The following is a 19864-nucleotide window of genomic DNA, read 5'->3' as shown; positions in this document are numbered from 1 at the left end:
ATCAGTGTAGGATGTCAGCTTTGTGGTTAAGGAAAGATCCTAGTCTCGGTTCAACTTAGTAAAGTTACACCACCATTGTTGCCATGGTTACAACACATGTAGAGGTTATAGGACAATTGTTAAAAAAAGGAAGGTGGAGGTGCTGCTAAATCCTCTGCAAAATTGACGCTGTGTGTCCTCTCATCTGATTGGTTTAGAGCCGTGTCCGTCGTTGCTGCTGCAGAGACACATGGCAGCTCTGCTGAGCCTGGACAAAGACATGGCCGCCTCCTTTCTCAACAGCGTCCTCAACCAGCTCAACTGGGCTTTTTCTGAGTTCATCGGCATGATCCAAGAGGTGAGCTCCTGCAGCGTCACATGACACATGTATGTTCTCCTGTTGAAACTTGAGAACGTTCTCTTCATGCAGACTTGTATCTTCTTTTGGGAGTTAAGCATGTACGTATACAGAAGGGATGCTCAGAGGAGATCTGTGAGGCAGCGTCAGAGGTTACTCTGCCTGTCAACACCGACTCTTTGGAGCCCTGTTGCTTCTCCAAGATGAACTTCTTACTATCCATGGTATCAAATGTTCTCTGACCTGTTGACCTCTGGCCTGGCTCCACCCATCATGACATCATGTCCATGCAGTCATGTGTTGGACAATCATGTTTCCACAGGTGTTTCTTTACAAGTTGGCTGAATATTTTCATGTCTCTGTGTCTGACTCAGCACCGCCCTTCAAAACCAGACCACTCACACATATTTGGTAGCGTGGGCCTGAGCCGCGTCCGGCATGCGACAGAAACCCGCCGTGGGGCTCCTGGTGAAATCACAAGGATTTCGTTAAATGATGACGGTGCTCTCTGGTGGATGAAGGGGTGGGACTAGAAAGACTCCAAGTGTTTTCACTCCGTATCAGACCAGGTCCAATCCTTTGTGTTGCTGTTAATCTGCTTGAGCCAAAATGCTAGGAAAGTGTGGTCCGGGTTTAAAAGAACCTGTTTCACTGGTTTTGACTGCAGCCCTACAAACTACCTCCTGTCCCTAATTACCACGCAACAGCGGCAGCTGTCGCTGGTCAGGTTTCCTGTCAGTGGCCATCACACATTCAGAGTCATTTAAAAATAGGGAACGACCTGCTTTTTGTTTATTTTTGGTTGTGGATGAATATCTCAGCAAGACGGCGGGAATCATCACACTTGGCAGCACTTTGTACTCTAATTGGTGGTTCTGCAGGAGAGTCGTGTTCGCAGAAGCTGTTTATTGTTCCCTCAGTGATTCAGAGCCTCGGGTCATTTCAGTCCAAAACAAAACTGGAAATAAACTTCCTCTCTGGTTGGTTTACAAATTTTGAAAGCTACTCTATTCAACCTAATTTCAGCTGAATTGATCGTCCCCTTAATGAACTGTTTTTGGTTCTTTTTATTCAGAAAGGTTGACTGCCAGTATTCAACATGTTAGTGCACAATCACTGAATTTTTTAGGTTTGACCAAACATAAATAGGAAGTGACCTCATCCATTTGGTTCACAGTGGAACTCACTTCTTCATTTACAGTTGACAAGTTCTGCTGTTTGGTATCACGCCAAAGTTCCTAGACACGTTTTGTGGAGATCAGAGGTGGTCCAGTGGCGTGAACCTTCACTGGAGCGACGCACTCATCAACTCCTTTTCTTCAGACTGATTAAAAAATGTCTAGTTTTATTTGGAGACTTCATTTGTCCGGCTCCGACATTTTCTCCCTTCTTTTTTTTTCCACATTTCTTCCTCTTGCCGCCCATCTTGGTGACCAGATCCAGCAGGCTGCTGAGCGTCCTGAGAGAAACTTTGTGGATACACGTCAGTTGAAGGTAATCACACAAGCTGTTTCTATGGCAACCTAGCCACGGTAACATCCAGGGTAGCTGGATGCTCTGAAGGGTAGATTGATAACAAAACAACTACTGTGTTGGTGCAGAATCATCCTGCCTCCTGACCATCTGGAAACCCTGTTAGCCACCTTGCTACTGGCCTCCCACTGGTCTAACTGGCCCCAGCAGGCTTGAAGGCTGTGTTCCAGTGGGAGGATCTTGGCCAGTACAGCTCGCAGCAGTTAGCCATCAATTTAGCAACAAGTCATATTAGCACCCTCAAGAGACTCAGCAAATCCTTGAGGATATCAGAGGGAAAATGTTGATCCATCAACTATGATCTCGTGTCCGTGGTGCTGATGGATTTGGGCCTGTCGGTGATCCTGCTACGTGTACATTTGGTTGTTAAAACGCAGCGAGATAGCACTCAGCTGTTGGCTAACTGTCATAAAGATGTTGCCAGGCAACTAAAACATCATGGAGGGTTTGAGATGGAGGACGTTGTTCAAGTGCTCTTTGACCCATCGCACCAGATTAGTTGGAGTTGATTGCTGTGTGTCATTCAACTGATGACTTATTCATGATTTCAGTCTACTGGATAAGCAATGGTGAAGATTTCTGGATTTCACTGAGGACCTCTTGATCAAGGAGGAAACCTCAGTTCTCATTGCAAAGATGCAACAAAACAATGAAAGAAAGGAGGAGGAACGCCGGTTGGTGATTTACCTGGAATAAAACCTGCGAGTCTCATGAATCCACTTGCGGCAGCAGGGTTCTGAACATACTTCATGTTTCTGATGGGAAGCAGGAAAAGAAATGCCAAACTGGTCAAAATTCACGTAGTACCAAGGAGGAACAGTACATGCTGTACTTTTCTTCCTGTACGATGAAAAATACAAGTGCTTTACTTATTAAAAACAAGAGTTTTTTCCTTCAATCGGCCCGTCGATCCCATCAGGCTGAAAAATGTGTGATCTTGCAGGTGTGTGCGACCTGCTTTGACCTGTCTGTCAGCCTGCTGCGGGTGCTGGAGATGACGGTCACTCTGGTCCCAGAGATCTTTCTGGACTGGTCGCGACCCTCTGCTGAGCTCCTCCTGCGGCGACTGGCTCAGGTGAGTCCCACGGGTTGATGATGTCGTGTGTGAATTCAGCTGTCTTCAGCCAAGACAGCCTAGTCAGCCTAGTGACGAGTAGACATGCATCGCAGTAACTACCAACTAACTGGGTTGAATTGAGACTACCGTTGTGACTTGTTGCTCTGACACACTCGCTGACTATGTCTCGCAAAGAGCGAGAGGCGGCACGTGACTCCCTGTTGATGTGCTAACTAGTGGGAATTCTTTCAGCTGCTGAACCAGGTGTTGAACAGAGTGACAGCAGAGAAGAACCTGTTTGATCGAGTCGTCAACTTACGACTGCCAGGTAAACACACACACACACACACACACACTCTGACTGAGCTTGGATCGCTGTCGATGTTCAAACCTGCTTGACATTGAGAGGAACACCTGACCAGTGTGCCGAGATAGGAGGCGACCCACATTGTTTTTCAGGGATGAGATGTATTATCAATTATTAACCTCATAAGAGCAGTGATTGGTATTTGGAACTGATTTGGATTGAAAAAGTCAATCTTGGTGTCAGAACGATACGCGCAGCGTTTGCTGCTGCAGCCGAGTCAATGTCTCTTCTTTGAAATGTATCTATTTTAGTGGCTGTAAGATTAAAAACCAGATTGCAGTTATTGTGAAAATATTGACAATCAGACAATGCCTAAGCCAAAGACAGCTGCCGTTCACGGGACGCTGACTCTGTGTTGCCTACCACACATAATCAGGTTCCAGCCTCTCCAGCGTTCAGGCCAACGTCTTCTCACCAACGACACGAGGCTATCTGGGCCCAGCCAAGACCTTGGCCATGCTGGACTCATGACTGAATAGCAATACAAAGCTCTAATCAGGAAAGTTCCACCTTCATCTGGAGCTGCAGGGCAGGTTATCGTCCAGATGGATGTTTAGAAACGTATTTTTCCATTTATTTCCAAGTTTGGTAAGATAGGAAATGTAGCATGTTCTCTGGAAGTAGCAGACGCTGTCAGCTGATCTGACTGACCTCCTACGAGGCTCGTAGAACAGTGACGTAGGAACCTTACCAGACTGCTTTTAATCATCTAAAGTTTAGAAATTTCCTGGTAAACACAGTGTTTTGTAAGAGGAGCAATGGCCTGGGGGCCTGATCGCATGGTCACATGACCCACGGACATTGTTTAGCTTCAGAGCTAGCAGGCATGCTAGCCAGGAAGAATTGTTTTCATCAGATAATGAAAACTCCGCCTTGGGCTTTTCAGAAATCCCCCCACCCCTCTGTCACTCTTAATGTGTGTGTGTGTGTGTTTTGCAGGTCTAGAGAGTGTCGATCACTACCCAATCCTGGTGGCTGTTACGGGCATCCTGGTTCGGATCCTGGTTGATGGCGACAGACAGGGGTAAGAGGGTTGTGTTTTTTTTTACCCCCGCCAGGATGTCATGTGATCCCTGGTGCAGATTTGTCCATCAGGAGGAGAACAGACATCTGATGATAGAACCTCGGTTAAGGAACTGTTGGTTAGATTTTGGAATTGATGTGGATCTGATGACATCATATCACCTTGGTGTGGACATGTGCTCACACAGTTGCATGATTCCAGCAGGGAAAACGCCTACCCTGGCAGAATGAGGTGAGGTTGTTAAAGGTTGACGTGATGTCACTGCTTTTGAGGTCATGGTGTTTTTCCGCCTTGATTTCTAGTTCTCTTAAAAAGAATCACAAAGCTTTTGCTGCTGGTGCGTCCGGTGGCTCAGTGGAAGGTGGTTGAGCAGGGCTCGTCACTGGGGTGTCCTCCCGACCTCCAAACGTGCTCATGAACTGTGGGTTACTCACATTCAGAAAACTTTATTTATCTCGATGACTCGTCTCAGTCTTCCAGCTCTCCCTGAAATTGGGATTTTTCTAGAAACACATTTGTGGCCTGAAGTAGAAATGTGAAGTGTGTGTGTGTGTGTGTGTGTGTGTGTGTGTGTGTGTGTACACTCATGTTTATGATGTGTTTGTGAGGTGTGAGTGCTTCAATTCTAATTAGCCGCTTGGCTTCACACATTTGAGGCGTAACGTTTCCAACGTCCTGCTCCTCTCTGCGTTCATCCCTCCAGCCTCCTGCTTTGCCTGCTCTTTATTTCATTCTTTCAGTCTTTTGTCAGACAACTTGAGGATGAAGGATTCTCTCCCTCACCATCTCTTTACCTTCTTAATACTCAAGTTTAGTCAACTAATCCACAGAAGAAACACCTTGCTGGTCCACTCGTGCTCGCACGAGCGCAGGCCCTGTAGTTGTCAGGGCAGGGCCGTGGGTTGAGTGACATCTTTGATGACCACAGTCACAACGCCTGTATGAGTCGGTTCATCTTCTCGGACCCTCAGAAGGTCTTGTTACATTTTACGTCCACATTGTCGGACACTTAAAAAATTAGAGATTTCTGCTGATTTCAGTCCTCGTTTGACATCCATCATCACTGCTGATGGTTTGCACAGCAGTTTGTCACATTTGTGCAACTCTTAATCAGGTTTTCTGGACCGTTAGGAGAGTGAATAGGCAGCCTGGAGGTGCAGGAAGGTTGCTGCGCTGCGCTGACAGGACGCCACAGGGAGCCGATGGATGTGAGTTCACGGATGGGAACGTTACTGCACCGCAGCAACGATCCGGTCGATCACCTCTCATCATATATCAGCTGTCAGCTGTGTAAACCAATCACCTATTGATTGACTGTGTATTTAAAGCAGCACAGAGGAAAGAGTGAGTTCAGCAGCAGAGAAGAGATGAAAACAAATCGACTTGCACACGTTAATAATTCAACACTTTTAAATCTAAGATGAAGACAAAGACGAAACCCTGTGAACTGCTGCTCCTCTGCTCTCATCAGGAACAGCTCTGTGCTCATGACACCTGTCTGCCAAATATCAGCTCTTAGATGACGTGATGGCGCTCTTGGCTTCAGCACTGCATTCATGCACTAATCTGTTGGAAATGGACAGGTAGAACCACTCACAGCCTCGAGCCTAACTTCTCCACTGGTAGCACTGGTGCCACCAACCAGTTGGTCTCACAGGGCAGGGTTTCCAGCTGTGATGCTGGCTGGCGGGTGGTCAGACATGAATCTGACAGGCCAATGATGAAACCACGGCAACGCCATCAACCAGCTGTTTCAGCTCTTCTGGTTTGTTCTGCACCACCACAGATTTGTGAGCCTCTATGATCCCAGGACTTTACTTCCCTCCAGGGCCAAGAGTCAACTTTTGTAAAGGCTTCAAAGACTGCAGAGCTCTTCAGTCACCACTCGACATGTCCCCTGGTTCTCAGTCTGCTCCTACCTATGCATGTATTCATCCCCTTGGGGGAATTTGATTTGCAGCAGAGGAATTCTCTTGACGTTGTATAAAAGAACACCTGAACACATCCACAGTCATACAAGCACACCAGCTATACATAAGGAAAAGGAAAAAAATGAAAGACAGATAGGGTTTGTAAACACAAGTACCCTCAAATCTCAACCCTTGGGCCAGACCAGCTGGACACCCTGTTACTTGGTTGTGTTTAATCATCTGATGGCTTGTGGAATAAACGAGTGTTTGGACCGGTTTTTTGTGAACAGGGGGGCGCAGTCGTGTCGTGCAGATGGCAGCAGATTGAAACAGTTTGCAAGTGGATGTCTGTCATCCACTCCTGGGTTTGTGTACTAGAACACTTCCTGCACTCTGGATGTAGTTTTCATACATGTGTCCTCGGTATTGACGAATTCGTCATTGCTCAAGTAACAGGATATCGCCATCAGCCAACGGAAAACCCATATTGGTCGACCACTAATGGTGATCCTACGCCTGATGCCATGCAGCCAGACGGATTCTTTCAAACTACTTAAGAGGAAGTCGAAGGAACCATCTGTTTGTGGCGTTCGAGCAGTGAAAGCATTAGTTGGCGTTTAACTGACCTCAGAAGCTTTCTACCTTTTAGATGGCGTTTGTCTCCAAGTGAGCGTCATGAATAGACATGAGTTCAGCAGCCTAATCACTCGGGTCCGTCTGCCCGGATCGAATTCCATCAAGGACTCTTCTTTAGTTTCCACTGCAGCTCATTGCTGCCATTAGAGCATAATGGTCCTGTACTTATCGATCAGTGCTTCCACAACACATCAGCAGTGTGTTGATGGAGGTCTGCTGCCACGTCTCCTTTGTCCACCAGAACCACACAAACATGCGAAAACATGGTGGACGCTCCTGATCGGAGGCTGTCGGCAGAGTGTTGAGGGTTTGGTTGGTAGATGCCAATGTCCTTGTGGGCGGAGCTTGCCAACACAGCTTCAGGAAGTCAAAGTCAGAATGTTGATGGATAAAAGAAGCTGTTGGTGATTTACAGTAATGAATGAGTCCTGTTTGCAAATCCCCTGCATCATTGTTGACTAGGTGCAGAGATAGCTAGCTAGTCAGCAGTCCACAGATCCAGGATAGTTGGAACACAGCCTCCGGTCCCCCTTCTTAAAAAGGGGAACCTCCCACCCCGGTCTGCCAATCACGAAGCACCGCCCCCGATGTCCATGCGATGCTGCAGTCGTGTCAACCAAGACAGCCCCACAGCATCCAGGGCTCTGAGGAACTCCAGGGAGATCTCATCCACCCCGGGCCCAGCTGACTTTAAGTTTCACTGACTAAAATCCCATTTCTCCAAATCATCTGCTGAATAAAAGCAGCTGTGACTGTGGCAATGGCGTTGGGACGCGTCCTCATTGTGGGTTATCCACTCAGGAACCTTCAGCTAGAATTTCCTTCCATCTCTGCTCTGATGTCATGTACTGACGCGTCTCCCATGCACCGTCTTCACGAACAGGCTGCAACATCAAAAGGGTGGCAAGTTTTTGAAGCTTTTGTGTTCAACCAGCTGCCTTCAGGGGGTGTCTCTGGGCCTTGTCCAGGCCTCTGAGGGGGGTGTTACGGGTAAGATGTGTATCATGCTGAATCAGCACTAAACAGATTTCAAGCCCCTGGACAAACACTGCTGCTGCTCTCAGATTGAACATTATTTCCTGTTGTTGCTCATGACTGATCACCACATAGAACAGTTGGCCATGCTGAAAGACAAACATGCACGGTCCGTCCATGAAGACTGAATTCATCACCAGCAGAATTTACTCATAAAATATTAGTGTTCATTATTCCTCCCTTCATAAGTGCACCTGATTACGCTGGGAAGCAGCTTTTTTATAGTTTTTTTTTTTATTGTTTGCGTTGCAGATCATCTGACAGCATTGTGTGGATTTCAGTGTTCTCCACCACGCTACCTTGGTCGTGTGGTAACGGTGGTACTCGTCTGTTTGTGGGCTCCGTGTCTCCCTCGGTGTTCACAGCAGGACGATTAACAGCTCTCTCTGCTGTGGAGAAAATCGATGGTGCTAATTATTGTCCATTACTGAGAGACAGCAGAAGACGCTCGCAGCAGTCCACAGAGCAGGGCTAATTAGCTTAGCAGGGTTGGAGCCCAAGGGGCCCGAGCTCTCGGGAAGTTGGCCCTTCCTGCTGTGGTCCCCCTTGAGCAGGTGGGGATATTGGGTGGGTGGAGTCTCCATGTTCTCCCTGTTCCTGCTGGGTTCTCTCTGGTCCTCCAGCTTCCTCCACAGTCCAAAGACATCAAGAGGGACCAGGTTAATCCAGACTCTAAATTGACCGTAGGCGTGGCTGGGAGAGCCAATGGTTGTCTGTCTCTATGTGTTGGCCCTGCCATGGACTGGTGACCTGTCCAGGGGGAAGGCTGCTGGGATAGGCTCCACCCCCACCACCCTCAACAGGAGAAGAGGGAGAACATGGAGGGATGGATGGATGATGGATGTTTAGTAGGTGCCTCTACATCAGGAATTAACAGACGTCCATCAGCCGATCAGACACCAGCAGCGTAACGAGTCATCACATGAGCTGTTGGACCAGTTCTCCCAGCTACCGTTTGCAGGAACGCTCCTGCGTGACCTTGGACTGGATGAAGCTGCTGGATTTGTCCTGTAAGCAGCTTCATTGAGTTGATGTTCCCTCGCCATAGCAACAAGGCCATGCGATTTAGTCTGTGTGACATGTTGGGGTTATTGGCCTCATTTGTGTAATTCAAGAATTCTGCCATTTGTTTGTAAAAATGTGATTTCTTGATCACTCACTGGCAAACTGCCACAAAAGTTGTTGTTGTTGTTGTTTTACAGAAAAGACAGAAGCTTGTAGGTGATTGGAAGGAAAAGGAATCGTGGTGACGTTGCTGTTCACTGCCGTCTAACCTGAAGCCACAGGATACGAGGCTCTTGAAAGTGCAGGGATACAGTGTGTTCCCAGATTCAGGGAATAGTGGTGATTTTAATTTCAGCTCTGGTGTTCCAACGCCTACTAAACCGTTTACAGCTGGTCTTTCCCTCCTTCCTGCCTCAGTGGAGTGAAACCTTCCATCCCCTCAGGACCCACATTCTTAATAAGTGCAATCATCTCCAGTCTCCAGCGGCCCACTGGGCTCTGTGTCATTTCTCCTGGAAAGCACCGTCATCAGCCAAGTGTTTGCTCGGCGTCGTTCCCTCATTGTTCTGGGGGGGGTGTGTTATTCCATGAACACATGAATGTTCTGTCAGTTCCACCAACAAGCTGTGCAACTGCCAGTGGCAAGCAAACAGTCACATCTAAATATCAGGTGTGATGCTGCTCGTCTGTACGGCAGCAGAGGTTTAGTTTGCTCATCTGAAGCTGCACTGCTCAGGATTGATGTCACTCGTGTGGTCAAACTCTCAAGCTGATCCATTTCCCACCGAAGCAGCAGACTCGTATTTACATCTCAGGCCACCTCCTCCTCACGCTGCCGGTCACATCTCTGAGTCTAAAGTGTATCCTAACTCTGTTCCTCAGTCTTCAGAAATATTGACATCGTTGATTTTCCAGTCATGCATGCTTGTCTCCCCGGTTCTTCCTGAGGCCTCGGGGCCTGTAGATGAGTGTAATAACATCAGGGACGTGTGGGAGCAGCAGAAGCAGACAGATGAACGTGTTACAGTTTGGAATGAGTTCATGTATTCACATTTGTTGTTAGGGTTGCTGTTAAGATGTAGAACCAGTTTTCAAAGTGAAGCACGTGTGTTTATTTGAACATGAATTCATCCACACTTCCATCCTCACCTTCTTTCTATCGGTACATAGAAGAAACCATCAGCCTAACCGGGGGGGGGGGGGGGGGGGCTCAATCGGTTCTTGAAGGGACAAACTCTGCTGGCTTCATGTGAGAGAGGTCGGAACGGTTGGGACTGACCTAACCTACTGAAGGGGGTCTCAGCTACCTGTGGTGCACTCGTGGAGGCGAAGGGTTGTTTGTCTGGCGTGTGCGTGGCGTGGACATACACACTCTTGTTGACCAATCCAGTAAAGGGATCATCTCATGACCTTACTTGGTAAACTTAACCAACGAGTTTAGCCTGAGAAGTAAAATATGGTATATAAGGTTGAAATGGCTGCCACAGGGTCAAGTAATACATGTAATTAGTTAATGGTGCTCGTAAACAGACAACTGTTAGTCTGGGGGGCGGGGCTTGTATGCATCACTATGGTGGTAATACATGACCTCAATACAGTGGCTCTGAGCTGTGTTTGACAAAAGCGTTTTCTCAGGTGATGACAGCTGCTCTCTGTTGGGGGGCGGCGTTCCAACAAGTTTGATGATACGATTGAAGGAAAGTCAGGGAGACGCTTGCTGGGTTCATGAGACCAGAGTGGCTGTGCGTCGGGGTCGAGGTCACGGTGCTCCATATCTGCTACGTAGTTCAGGCTTCACACACACTGATGAACATGCTCATTGCAGCTTTCCTGTCCTCTCTGGTGGTCCTCTGTTGCCATGGAAACAGTGGAGTAGTGAGCTGGTGAGGCTGCAGGTTTGAGGGACCATCAGAATGAAAAGCGAGTTCTGAGGAGGTCGGAGGGAGGGGTGGGGAGGGTCAGAGGGGAGGGTGACATGCTCAGATGGAGGGAAATGGGGGGGCAGCAGGAAGTGTAGATCTGATGGGGAGACGGATGAGAGAGAGAGAGAGAGAGAGAGACAGTGAGTGACACCGATGTTACTTTGCTTCTCTGAAACCTACGTGGAGACTGGTTTACCTGACGTTGATCATGTCTGATCGCAGGGGGAGGCAGGGCCAATTGTGTCATCGCTTGTGTGTTCACCTGCTCACCACAACGGCGCAGGCAACAAGAGTTATCATTTCACGCAGTTACAACCGTTCCTGATGTCACTGAAACAACAAATGTGTTTGGATGTGACGGTTGACACGGTGAAATGGTGAAGAGCAGAGAGTTGCTCTAGGAGCTGACAGAATATTAAGAGAGAGAGTGTGTGTGTGTGGGGGTGGGGGGGCTCAACAACAGGAGCTTGCTCAGCTGTCGACCACACAGATGCAGGCAGATGGCGAGCTAACATGCTAAATGATGGCGCCGACTCATTAATAGCACTAATTCGTCTCTTAACTGAGTTGATGCTAATTTGATGAGGGTCGGTGGGGAGTGACAGAAAATAACTGGCTGGATATTAAATCCTGGTCATTCGTTAGAGCGTAGCAGCTGCTAATTTGTCCAGCTAGGCTTCTGTACTGATCCCAAAACATTTCTTCTTTCTCAGTGAACAGTCTCTATTTTAGCCTTTTATTTCTGACTTGTTGTGGCCTACCTGCCCTGTAGCTACTCACTGACACACCTGGAACTGCCGTCGCTGAGCAGGAGTGGTGTGTCAGCGAGGAAACGGTTCAATAAATTCAGGTGGTGTTCACTTTGAGACTGCTTTAACGGCCCTCCATGGCCTGCAGTAGAAAGCCCTCGAGGCTCATAACCGCGATGATGCATCGTGGAGGATTGTTTAGGTCGTCACTTGTGTTGTGTGTCTTTACAACTGGTCACCAGAAGAGCTGAGCGGCTACTGTCGTCCTTCGTCGACTTGTTTTAGCATCTAGGTTGCTACTAGCTAGCATTAAATTTGTCAAGGTCTCCTGCTGTGAAAGAATGAAATAATGGTCCGTTTGCGATGTATTGATTTGTATTCCATGTGAGAGAATGAGGTGTCCCGATCAGTTCAGTGGAAACTTTCATCTGCTGCTTCATGACCTGCTGACGTTCTCTCTCATATTCAAATGTTCTTTGAGGTACTTGTTCAACTCCTCAACATTCCACCCTCTAATTGTTTTTAATTGCTTTACATTGCAGCTGAAGGAGTGTCAGTCTGCAGGGACATGAAGAGGTCTTTTAGAATGATCACTCACACACGCAGGGAAAATTAACACCATCTGAAAGTGTCTATTTATAATCCGTGTTCCTGAAAAGCGGATTAACGTGTTCGAGGGAACCACGTAAACACACTTTCCTTCAGGCTGGTCATCACCCGTCAGCAGCTGGTTGGTTCAGGACGACACTGTCAGCAATGACTTTGTAACTTTGTTGCTTATAATACCCTTGTTACCTGGAGAGTGTGGTCATGTTGAAAAGGGTTGTGAATAAAACTTCCCCAGTTTGAACAAATACTTCAAGTATTCACACCAGGAGGTTCCTGGCATCTCTCCCCCAAAGTGAAGGCTCTCCGTTGTGTCAGCGATAAACCCTTCATTCACTGATTGAAGGTGACGTCGAGGTTTTTTTCCTTGGAAACATGCAAAAATTTGCCAAAATCTTGAAGAAATAAAATAAAAACGTCTCTTAGCGTTCAGGTGGACTTGTGAAGTTGTGAGCAGGCGTGTGGTGGTAGCAGGAACCTTTTTCTTGTACAAGTGATTTAAGAGCGAATCTGTGGTTCTTGCATGAAGCTCAGTGACTTGAGGACAAGAAACCAGCTGTTCAACAATGATGACCTCTGTGCAGGACTGAAGTTAGCATGCTAACCAGCTAGCGCCTGTCTGTCCCATCGTGTTCTAGCACTTTGTATCTCGAGAGGACAGCGAGTCACTGAGCAGTCTGACATAAGAGGGTGAAGAAGTAGAGCCACGGTTGCTGGAGTCTCCCCGCCAGCCTCTGACCCCGACAGGAACGTTAGAGCTTAACATGCTGCCCCGAATGGTTTGGAGTGGGAATTCAACACTTGTCCAGCACTTCCTCCTGAACTGGGTCCCATCATATCATGTAAAGTGACTGAGGTAGCGTCTCTTTGTCCTCAATGGGACTGCTTTGCTTTTCTTTCCTCTGGTTTCATTAATAATGGATAAGACGCATCTTAGTGAGTGAGAGCAGAAGAAAAGAAGGATTTCTCATTGATGGAAGAACCGAGGTCATGTGATGTCATGCAACTTGTTTCAGACTGTCAGAACCGTCCTGGCTGGAGGTTCGTTCATGTCCAGCCCAAATGGCTCTGACTTCATTCTGCTTTTATGATGTACTTTGTAAACAAATGGCTATTTAGATCAACTGCATGATGATTGAGTAATTATCATGTCCTCCAGATGATCAGCCATACTGACTCAGCACTTTTCACATGCGATCTATGAAAAAGGAAACCTTGTAACATCAGCATCATTCAAACCCGAGGAACTTTTTCATCGTTCCTGTAACCGTCAGTGGAAGCAGGTGGAGTCGTCAGACCAGAGGACTTGGAGCCTTCTAGCTCCTCCCTTTGGTGTTTTCTCAGCTCAGTAGGATGCATGATGGGTGAAAGTCTTTGCTGGTCGGTCAAAGATGAGCTCACACAGCATCAGTAGCTACCATCTTCTAAAACCCGGGTACTCGGCTGACTTGCTAGCAGCAGCATGCCTCGAATGTCACTGGACTGAATACCAACACAAACTAGAGCACCACACTCAGCTCTCATCGGCCAGACGGTGCAGTGTGTCACAGATTGGTTGAGCGAGTGAGTCGTAAGACCAGTCAGTGTTCAGATTCCTCAGAACCGACCCAACTAATACATCCATTAAGAGCTCACACGCTGATGTACGATGCGTTGCTGTACGTCGTGTGAAGGCAGCACAGTGCAATTCTGATGTCAGTCAGGCAGCCTTGCTGTAACCATTTGGTGGCGCTATGACTAAGGGTTGATACTGACCTGTAGATGTGTGCAGGGCGGGTCCTGCATCAAGCCTGTGAGGAGAGTTATAAGAGTTTGGTCGAGCCAGGACACCACAGCCACACATACCTTTTTCACAAAAATCCACGTTGACGCGCATCGACTCAGCAACGGACCGTTCTGCAGATCTTGCCATGTTACACGTGACCACAGAATTTCGTGCATTGCTTTTCAGGCAAAAAAAGTGATTGAGGAGGCAGACTAAGCAGAAAAAGAGGAAGAGGAAAAATTCTTTGCATTTCAGTAGGGCCTCAGTCAGCGACCAGGCCCTAGCAAGGACCAAGATGGTGGATATTTAGCGTCCATTTAGCTTGTTTCCTGTCTCACTCATCCCAGCAGCTTCCAGACTTACAGGAAGTTGTTTGCCTTCTCCTGCAGTTGTTTTACAAGTTGTGGCAAAATGTTGACGTGTTTTAAAGAACCTGAGCTTGAGGGAAAACCTCGTGAATGTTTAATGTCCATCTCACATAAGTGCATCAGAGAGAGAACATCCCGCTATTGGCCCGCACAGTAACCCTGTAGACCAGAAATGCATCATCTGCCTTTCATGGAAGGTTGCTTCCATCCTCACAGCAGGTGCGGGGTTATTTTTGCAGCACTTATCTTAAACTATATTGTTACACATTTGTCCCTCCAAATGTCTCTAGATAAACTCATATATTTTATTTTTCGCTTGTGAACCTCAGCTCAATCTGTGGGTTGGACCCTCAGCATGAGCTGAGGGCGTGCGGGTATCTAGGAGGGCGCACCGGTGGCTTGGAGAGCGCGTGGTGTTTGTGATGTCATCATCGACCACGGCTGCTCTCTCCCAGCAGGCCTCCCTGGTGGACCTTTAAACCTCTGCAGATCCAGAAGCAGCAGCTCGTCTGGTCTTTAACTCACCCAAAACTGCACGTCACCCTGCTGCTAGCGTCTCCTCACTGGCTTCCAGTGGCAGCACAAATCAAAGCTCTTCTTCTGGCTTACAAAGCGGTGACAAGAGCGGCTCCTGCCTACCTGGACCCCTCATCCTGGACTAAATGCCCACTCGCTGCTACACCCCACCTGTGAGAGACGGCTGGTGCTCCCATGGCTCTGAGTCTCCAGCCTGGCTCTTCTCCTCTGTTGCTCCCTCATGGTGGAATGAACTTCCCAACTCCATGCGACCCTCAGAGCCCCTCCCTGCTTTTAAGAGCTGTTTGAAGGCTCAACTGTTCAGGGAACAGGAGGCCCTCAAACCTGAGCCTCCTCCTCCTGGTCCTCAGGGTGGACCGAGTCAGGAGGTCAGAGACCGGCTCTGAGTGAACTCAGCACTGACAGTGGAGGATACTGAAGATACTGTTGATGGTGAATTGTTGTGTTGTGGTCAGTTGTGGTTACATTATATTAAGAAAAAAAACCTGTCCCTCTTCTGCCACTAGATGGCAGCACCCGCAGCCATCAAACTAGAAGCACTTTGTCGTGCGAACTGAGGTTCCTCCCTCCAGTCTAAATTCTTGCTTGTGTTGTACGTCGCTTTGGACAAAAGTGTCTTCTGAATGAAACTGTGGAGTTGCAGCATGTGAGAATCTAGCACAGTGGTTCTCAAACTTTTTTCAGCGATGTACCCATTTGGAATATTTTTAGTCAAGTACAAAGCATTTTTGGTAGAAACTAAAGAGGTCCAGTGCTGTGCCATCAGTGTCTGATTTATTGAAGTTAAACAACTAACAGCAATCATCTGCTAGCCTTGGCTAATTTCTCCCCACAAAAATAAAAACACAGTGCCTTGGGTGCCTACTTTCGGTACTTCATCGGTTCTGGTTTCACCATTTTTTCACTTGTTTCTCTGTATTTTCGGTAGCATCGCTGCTGCGCTTTAGCCACATCTCCATCGTTACAGCGCATCGTCATGGACACGGCAGGTTATTGACGAGTGATGCCAAGATGCGACATCATGTTGGACGTGTTCCTACCCTTCGCGGAGGGGTTTTTGTGGCATTTTGGGTAAACTGGATTGCTGTCTTCGACTAGTCTCCCTTCCGCGTCTTTGTAAAAACGGAAGTACGTCCAGACTTCAGACTTAGTTCGTTTTGACGGTGGAAAAATCTCTGTTCTCCCATCAGCAGCACTGCCCTACGCCATGTTTACGAGTTGTTTACTGGGTTACTGGGCGCCTGTGTCCGATCGGCTGCCTGCGGCTGCACTTCTCACACAACGAGTGTGTCTCAGTGTCCCTGAGCTTTTTCAGATTGCAGCAATCAAACACGGTTTGACGGTAATCAAACTTTGAAACTGTCTTACTAACCGTCAGACATTTTACCGCTGTTTATCATTTGTACCGGTAATCGTACATCCCTACTCCGGACACAGGAAGCCTGTGGATGCTGGTCATCCTGACCTGGTCTCTAGTGCAGGAGGCCCAAACTTTTCCCCTGGAGGAACAGTTTCATTAAACGAGGGTCTGTGGGCCGAATCAAAGACAGGTCATGCTGTTGTGCCTTTTGTCCCTGCACCACCATGTCTGCCCCCTCACTTTGTCTTAATTTGTATAATTTATTGTATTTAAAAAGCAGTTTTACTTCACAAAAAGAGAAAAGCATGAACAGCAATATTGACGAGTGTTTTCATTTGTTTCATAATGTTTATATTTTGGCTTTCATCATGAGTCATATGAGTCATTATGTATTTGTACATCCAGCGAGCCAAGTTGAACCGTACGGCAGGGCGAATGGCCCTCACTGAGGAAGTCTAGCGCCACAGTCAGGTTCAAGGATGAATCATTGATGAACTTTTTCATCTGGTGTCATCAACTGGTCAACAGTTCCTGGGTTCCCGAGTGGCATGAACCCTAAAACCATTGATGTTTTATGTCCTGGTGAGCAGTGGTGTTGTAAATATCAACATGATTTTGTATTGATTGTTTGTGCAGCAAATCTAATATGAATACATCCTCCTCTTGGTGTGGCGAGGTTTGCCAAACATGACTGCCTGGAGGCGTGACCAACTGTACAAAGATGGCTGCCAGGCAGGAGTCAACTGGTGTTTCGTGTTCTTAGCCTTGTATGGAGGTTTGGCTCTCCCATCAACTTTCAGCCTCCTGGACTGTCAGTTGTTCTGCCAGTCAAAAATGTGAGTCATACGGCTGTTATTGATTTACTAACTAACCCAGGATGTGTTTGTTAGCGCGCTAACATTAGCTAGCTTCACTGCACAGATTGCTGCTGCTGGGTAGAAGAGCTGTGTGTGTGAGACAGACCAACAAATTAAAATGCACTGATACTGATAATTTGAAAAGAGACAAATACTGAAGCAGAGTTTGATCACTGATTGTCAGCTCATGCTAATGCTAAGGCATTAAACCAACTGGGTGATGGTGGTAGAGCATTACATCTGCCCAACAGCAGATTCCTGCAGGATGCTGCTGTTGTCCCTAACCAACCCACATGGAGAACTGTTGAAGAGAATGTTTCCATAAGGCTCACACCGAGTCAGACTGCTAGCATTACATCATTCAATGTTGCTGCCTGTTAGCATAAGCACAGTAACAGGTTTACATTAGCTTTCCTCCTCAGTGGAGCACGTGAAGAGCTGGAATTATTTTGTTTTATAACGAAAAGGTATGCAGAAATGTTCTCCATGGATGCACTCATGCATGACATTAAAGCTCCAGCTGGTGGACAGCTCACCTTCCTGTTATTGATGGAACACATTTCCTTGTTTCAGCCCAAAAATAATTGCTGTGAGCTCCGTTGTTCTTCCTTTCAGAGATTAAATTTGAAGAATTGAAGAAATGAATCATTTTGTAATAAAGAGGTTGACTTTCTCAGAACATGAAAAGATAATTAGAAGTTAATGAGATGTGTGGATGAAGTGCAGTTGCTGCTGATCAGTGATCAGTTTAGCATCTGCTAACGTGTGGGGCCACGTCCAGTCGAGTTCAGACGTGAGACAAGCAATCCTCATGGAACTCGTTCATTTTTTCCGCTAAACCTCTCTGAGCTCTAGGCGGAAGTAGAAACGCACCTTGGGAGTTGTAGACATCTTCTCTACTCACGTTTTTACATCCGTACACTTATTTCTCTACTTGTGAAGTGTCAGTGCCACTTTTGTTGTGATTTGGTGCCATACAAACCAAACTGACTTGACTTATTTCACTTATCAAAACTGTGGGTCCTTTCTGCAAAATATACTTTGGATTGAAGATTTTTTTGAGCCATCAGAAATATTTACCTCAGTGTTTTTTTTATTGGAACTGAGATTCAGTTTGTTGAATTGATCCTGTGTTCCTTTTACCTCAAAACTAGGAGTGACATCACACAGAGTTAACCGCGTTCCAGGAGAAGTTTTATTTGAGTACTTTTATTTTCGTAATATTGATGGCCGTTCATATCACCATTTGATACCAACATTTTATGCTGTATTTTGCACCTATAAACACTGGAGCGACACCTCAACAGATTGAAGATGCACAGTTTGACTAATTTACCTGCCAACCTTTGGATAGCAAGTTTAAAAGTGTGTGTTGTATATGCATGTAATTTTCTTCATTCGAACACAAGATGCTCCCACACGCAGCCATTGTTCTAGTACACGAGCTCTGGGTTGCCCCCCCCCCCCCATTGATATAATATTACATACAAATACTTCAGTCCAATTGTCCAGCCCTCATGAGGCTACACACAAGTGCATGCACACTACCAAACATGCGTTTTAGTGCTCGTCTGACAATTACAAGAAGGACATTCAGCAGGACAGTTTAGTGGGAGGTTTATTAAGATGTGGAGAGGACAGGAGACAGGAAAGGGAGAGAGGTAGTGCAGGAAGTTGCAGTAATACAGTAAAAACAATATGAAAAACCACCCTGATTGTCTGTCAGTCCTGCGCCATCATTGTTCCACACAGGTGAAGACAGAGTTGAGACCAAGACAAGCAGACAGAGACATTTGTCTGTCTCCAGATCAGCTCCGCTCCTCCTCTCAGCCTTCATTTATTTAGTTGCCCTCTGTTTGTCTGAAGCTTTACTTCTGACTGATGATGACAGGGATCGGGTTCCGGTGATGGAGGAGGAGGTTTAGAGTCAAACCTCATCCTTGGATTTCTATTTTTACTTTTCTAAAAGCTCTTCTTCTCTAGCTTGTGGAGTCTAAAATGTTTTACATGGTGACAGAAGAACAAGATGGCCCTAATCAGCTGACACGCTGGCTGTGGAACACAAAGAAAACACTCTACAAAATGATGTATTTTTCTTGCTATCTGTTTGAGACAAGAAGGCATCTATAGCGGCGGTTTGTTAAAGGTACATGCTGAGTCTTAGAAATACTCGTTCTGCTCATCTTTTCTCTTCTTTTTCTGAGTTCTTAGTCTAGTGATCTTTGGTGTGTTTCATGTGGCAGGTCTTCCACTGTCCTCCCTTCATCTGTTTGTCTCAGCAGAAACCAGCAGGACTGGACCTGCCCCTTCACAGTGTAGTGGGTTGTGACTGTAGGGGTCAGACCTGAACAAACAATAATACTTGTACCTTTGGTTAACAAATGAACTAAATCTCCTAGAATTGCTCGTAATCTGTTCTCAGGCCATCTGGAGGTCAAAGCCTAGCAAAGAAGGAGGAGCCAAGGTGTTGGTCAGTGTTGTACTGGATTACTGTGTTGCTCAGGTCTTTGTGCCGGGTGCAGAGGGGGGTGGTGGGGAGGTAACCAAGGTGAGTGACAGGTGATGAAAGTGCCAGTCTATCTCGATCTGTTAGTCCTGTTGCTATGGCAACATGATGGGTGTATCTGAGAAGACAGACATGATGGACTCTGTCTCGCCTGCTTTCTGCTGCGAATGGTTGTGGAGCTTTGGGTGCTGGTCTGGCACTAGAAGTAAACCTGGCCCCAAATGTCCTTGCACCACCCCTGACCCCGGTCCCGCCCTCAGTCTGCCATTCTGCTGCTTTCTGATGGGCTC

At 47.0% G+C, this 19864-nt stretch overlaps 2 protein-coding genes across 2 annotated transcripts in view; one reads left to right on the top strand and one right to left on the bottom strand.

The window, feature by feature from the left end:
- The window catches only part of rnf123 (ring finger protein 123), a 91732-nt gene that overhangs the window by 43588 nt on the left and 28280 nt on the right, over positions 1-19864 (top strand). The window contains exons 33-37 of the mRNA XM_086200457.1: positions 198-337; positions 1775-1831; positions 2814-2945; positions 3180-3255; positions 4234-4318. Coding sequence (XP_086056583.1) covers positions 198-337; positions 1775-1831; positions 2814-2945; positions 3180-3255; positions 4234-4318 — 490 coding nt within the window. The remainder of the gene's footprint in view (positions 1-197; positions 338-1774; positions 1832-2813; positions 2946-3179; positions 3256-4233; positions 4319-19864) is intronic.
- amigo3 (adhesion molecule with Ig-like domain 3) overlaps positions 10115-19864 on the bottom strand; it is a 12338-nt gene continuing 2588 nt past the window's right edge. Inside the window, exon 2 of the mRNA XM_086200911.1 lies at positions 10115-10923. Coding sequence (XP_086057037.1) covers positions 10813-10923 — 111 coding nt within the window. The 3' untranslated portion in view covers positions 10115-10812. The remainder of the gene's footprint in view (positions 10924-19864) is intronic.

The sequence above is a fragment of the Aulostomus chinensis genome, chromosome 3 (genome assembly GCF_037954235.1).
Source record: "Aulostomus chinensis isolate RoL2024-O1b breed Wild chromosome 3, RoL_Achi_v1.0, whole genome shotgun sequence".
Lineage (NCBI taxonomy): Eukaryota > Metazoa > Chordata > Actinopteri > Syngnathiformes > Aulostomidae > Aulostomus > Aulostomus chinensis.
This window is presented reverse-complemented; position numbering and strand designations above follow the sequence as displayed.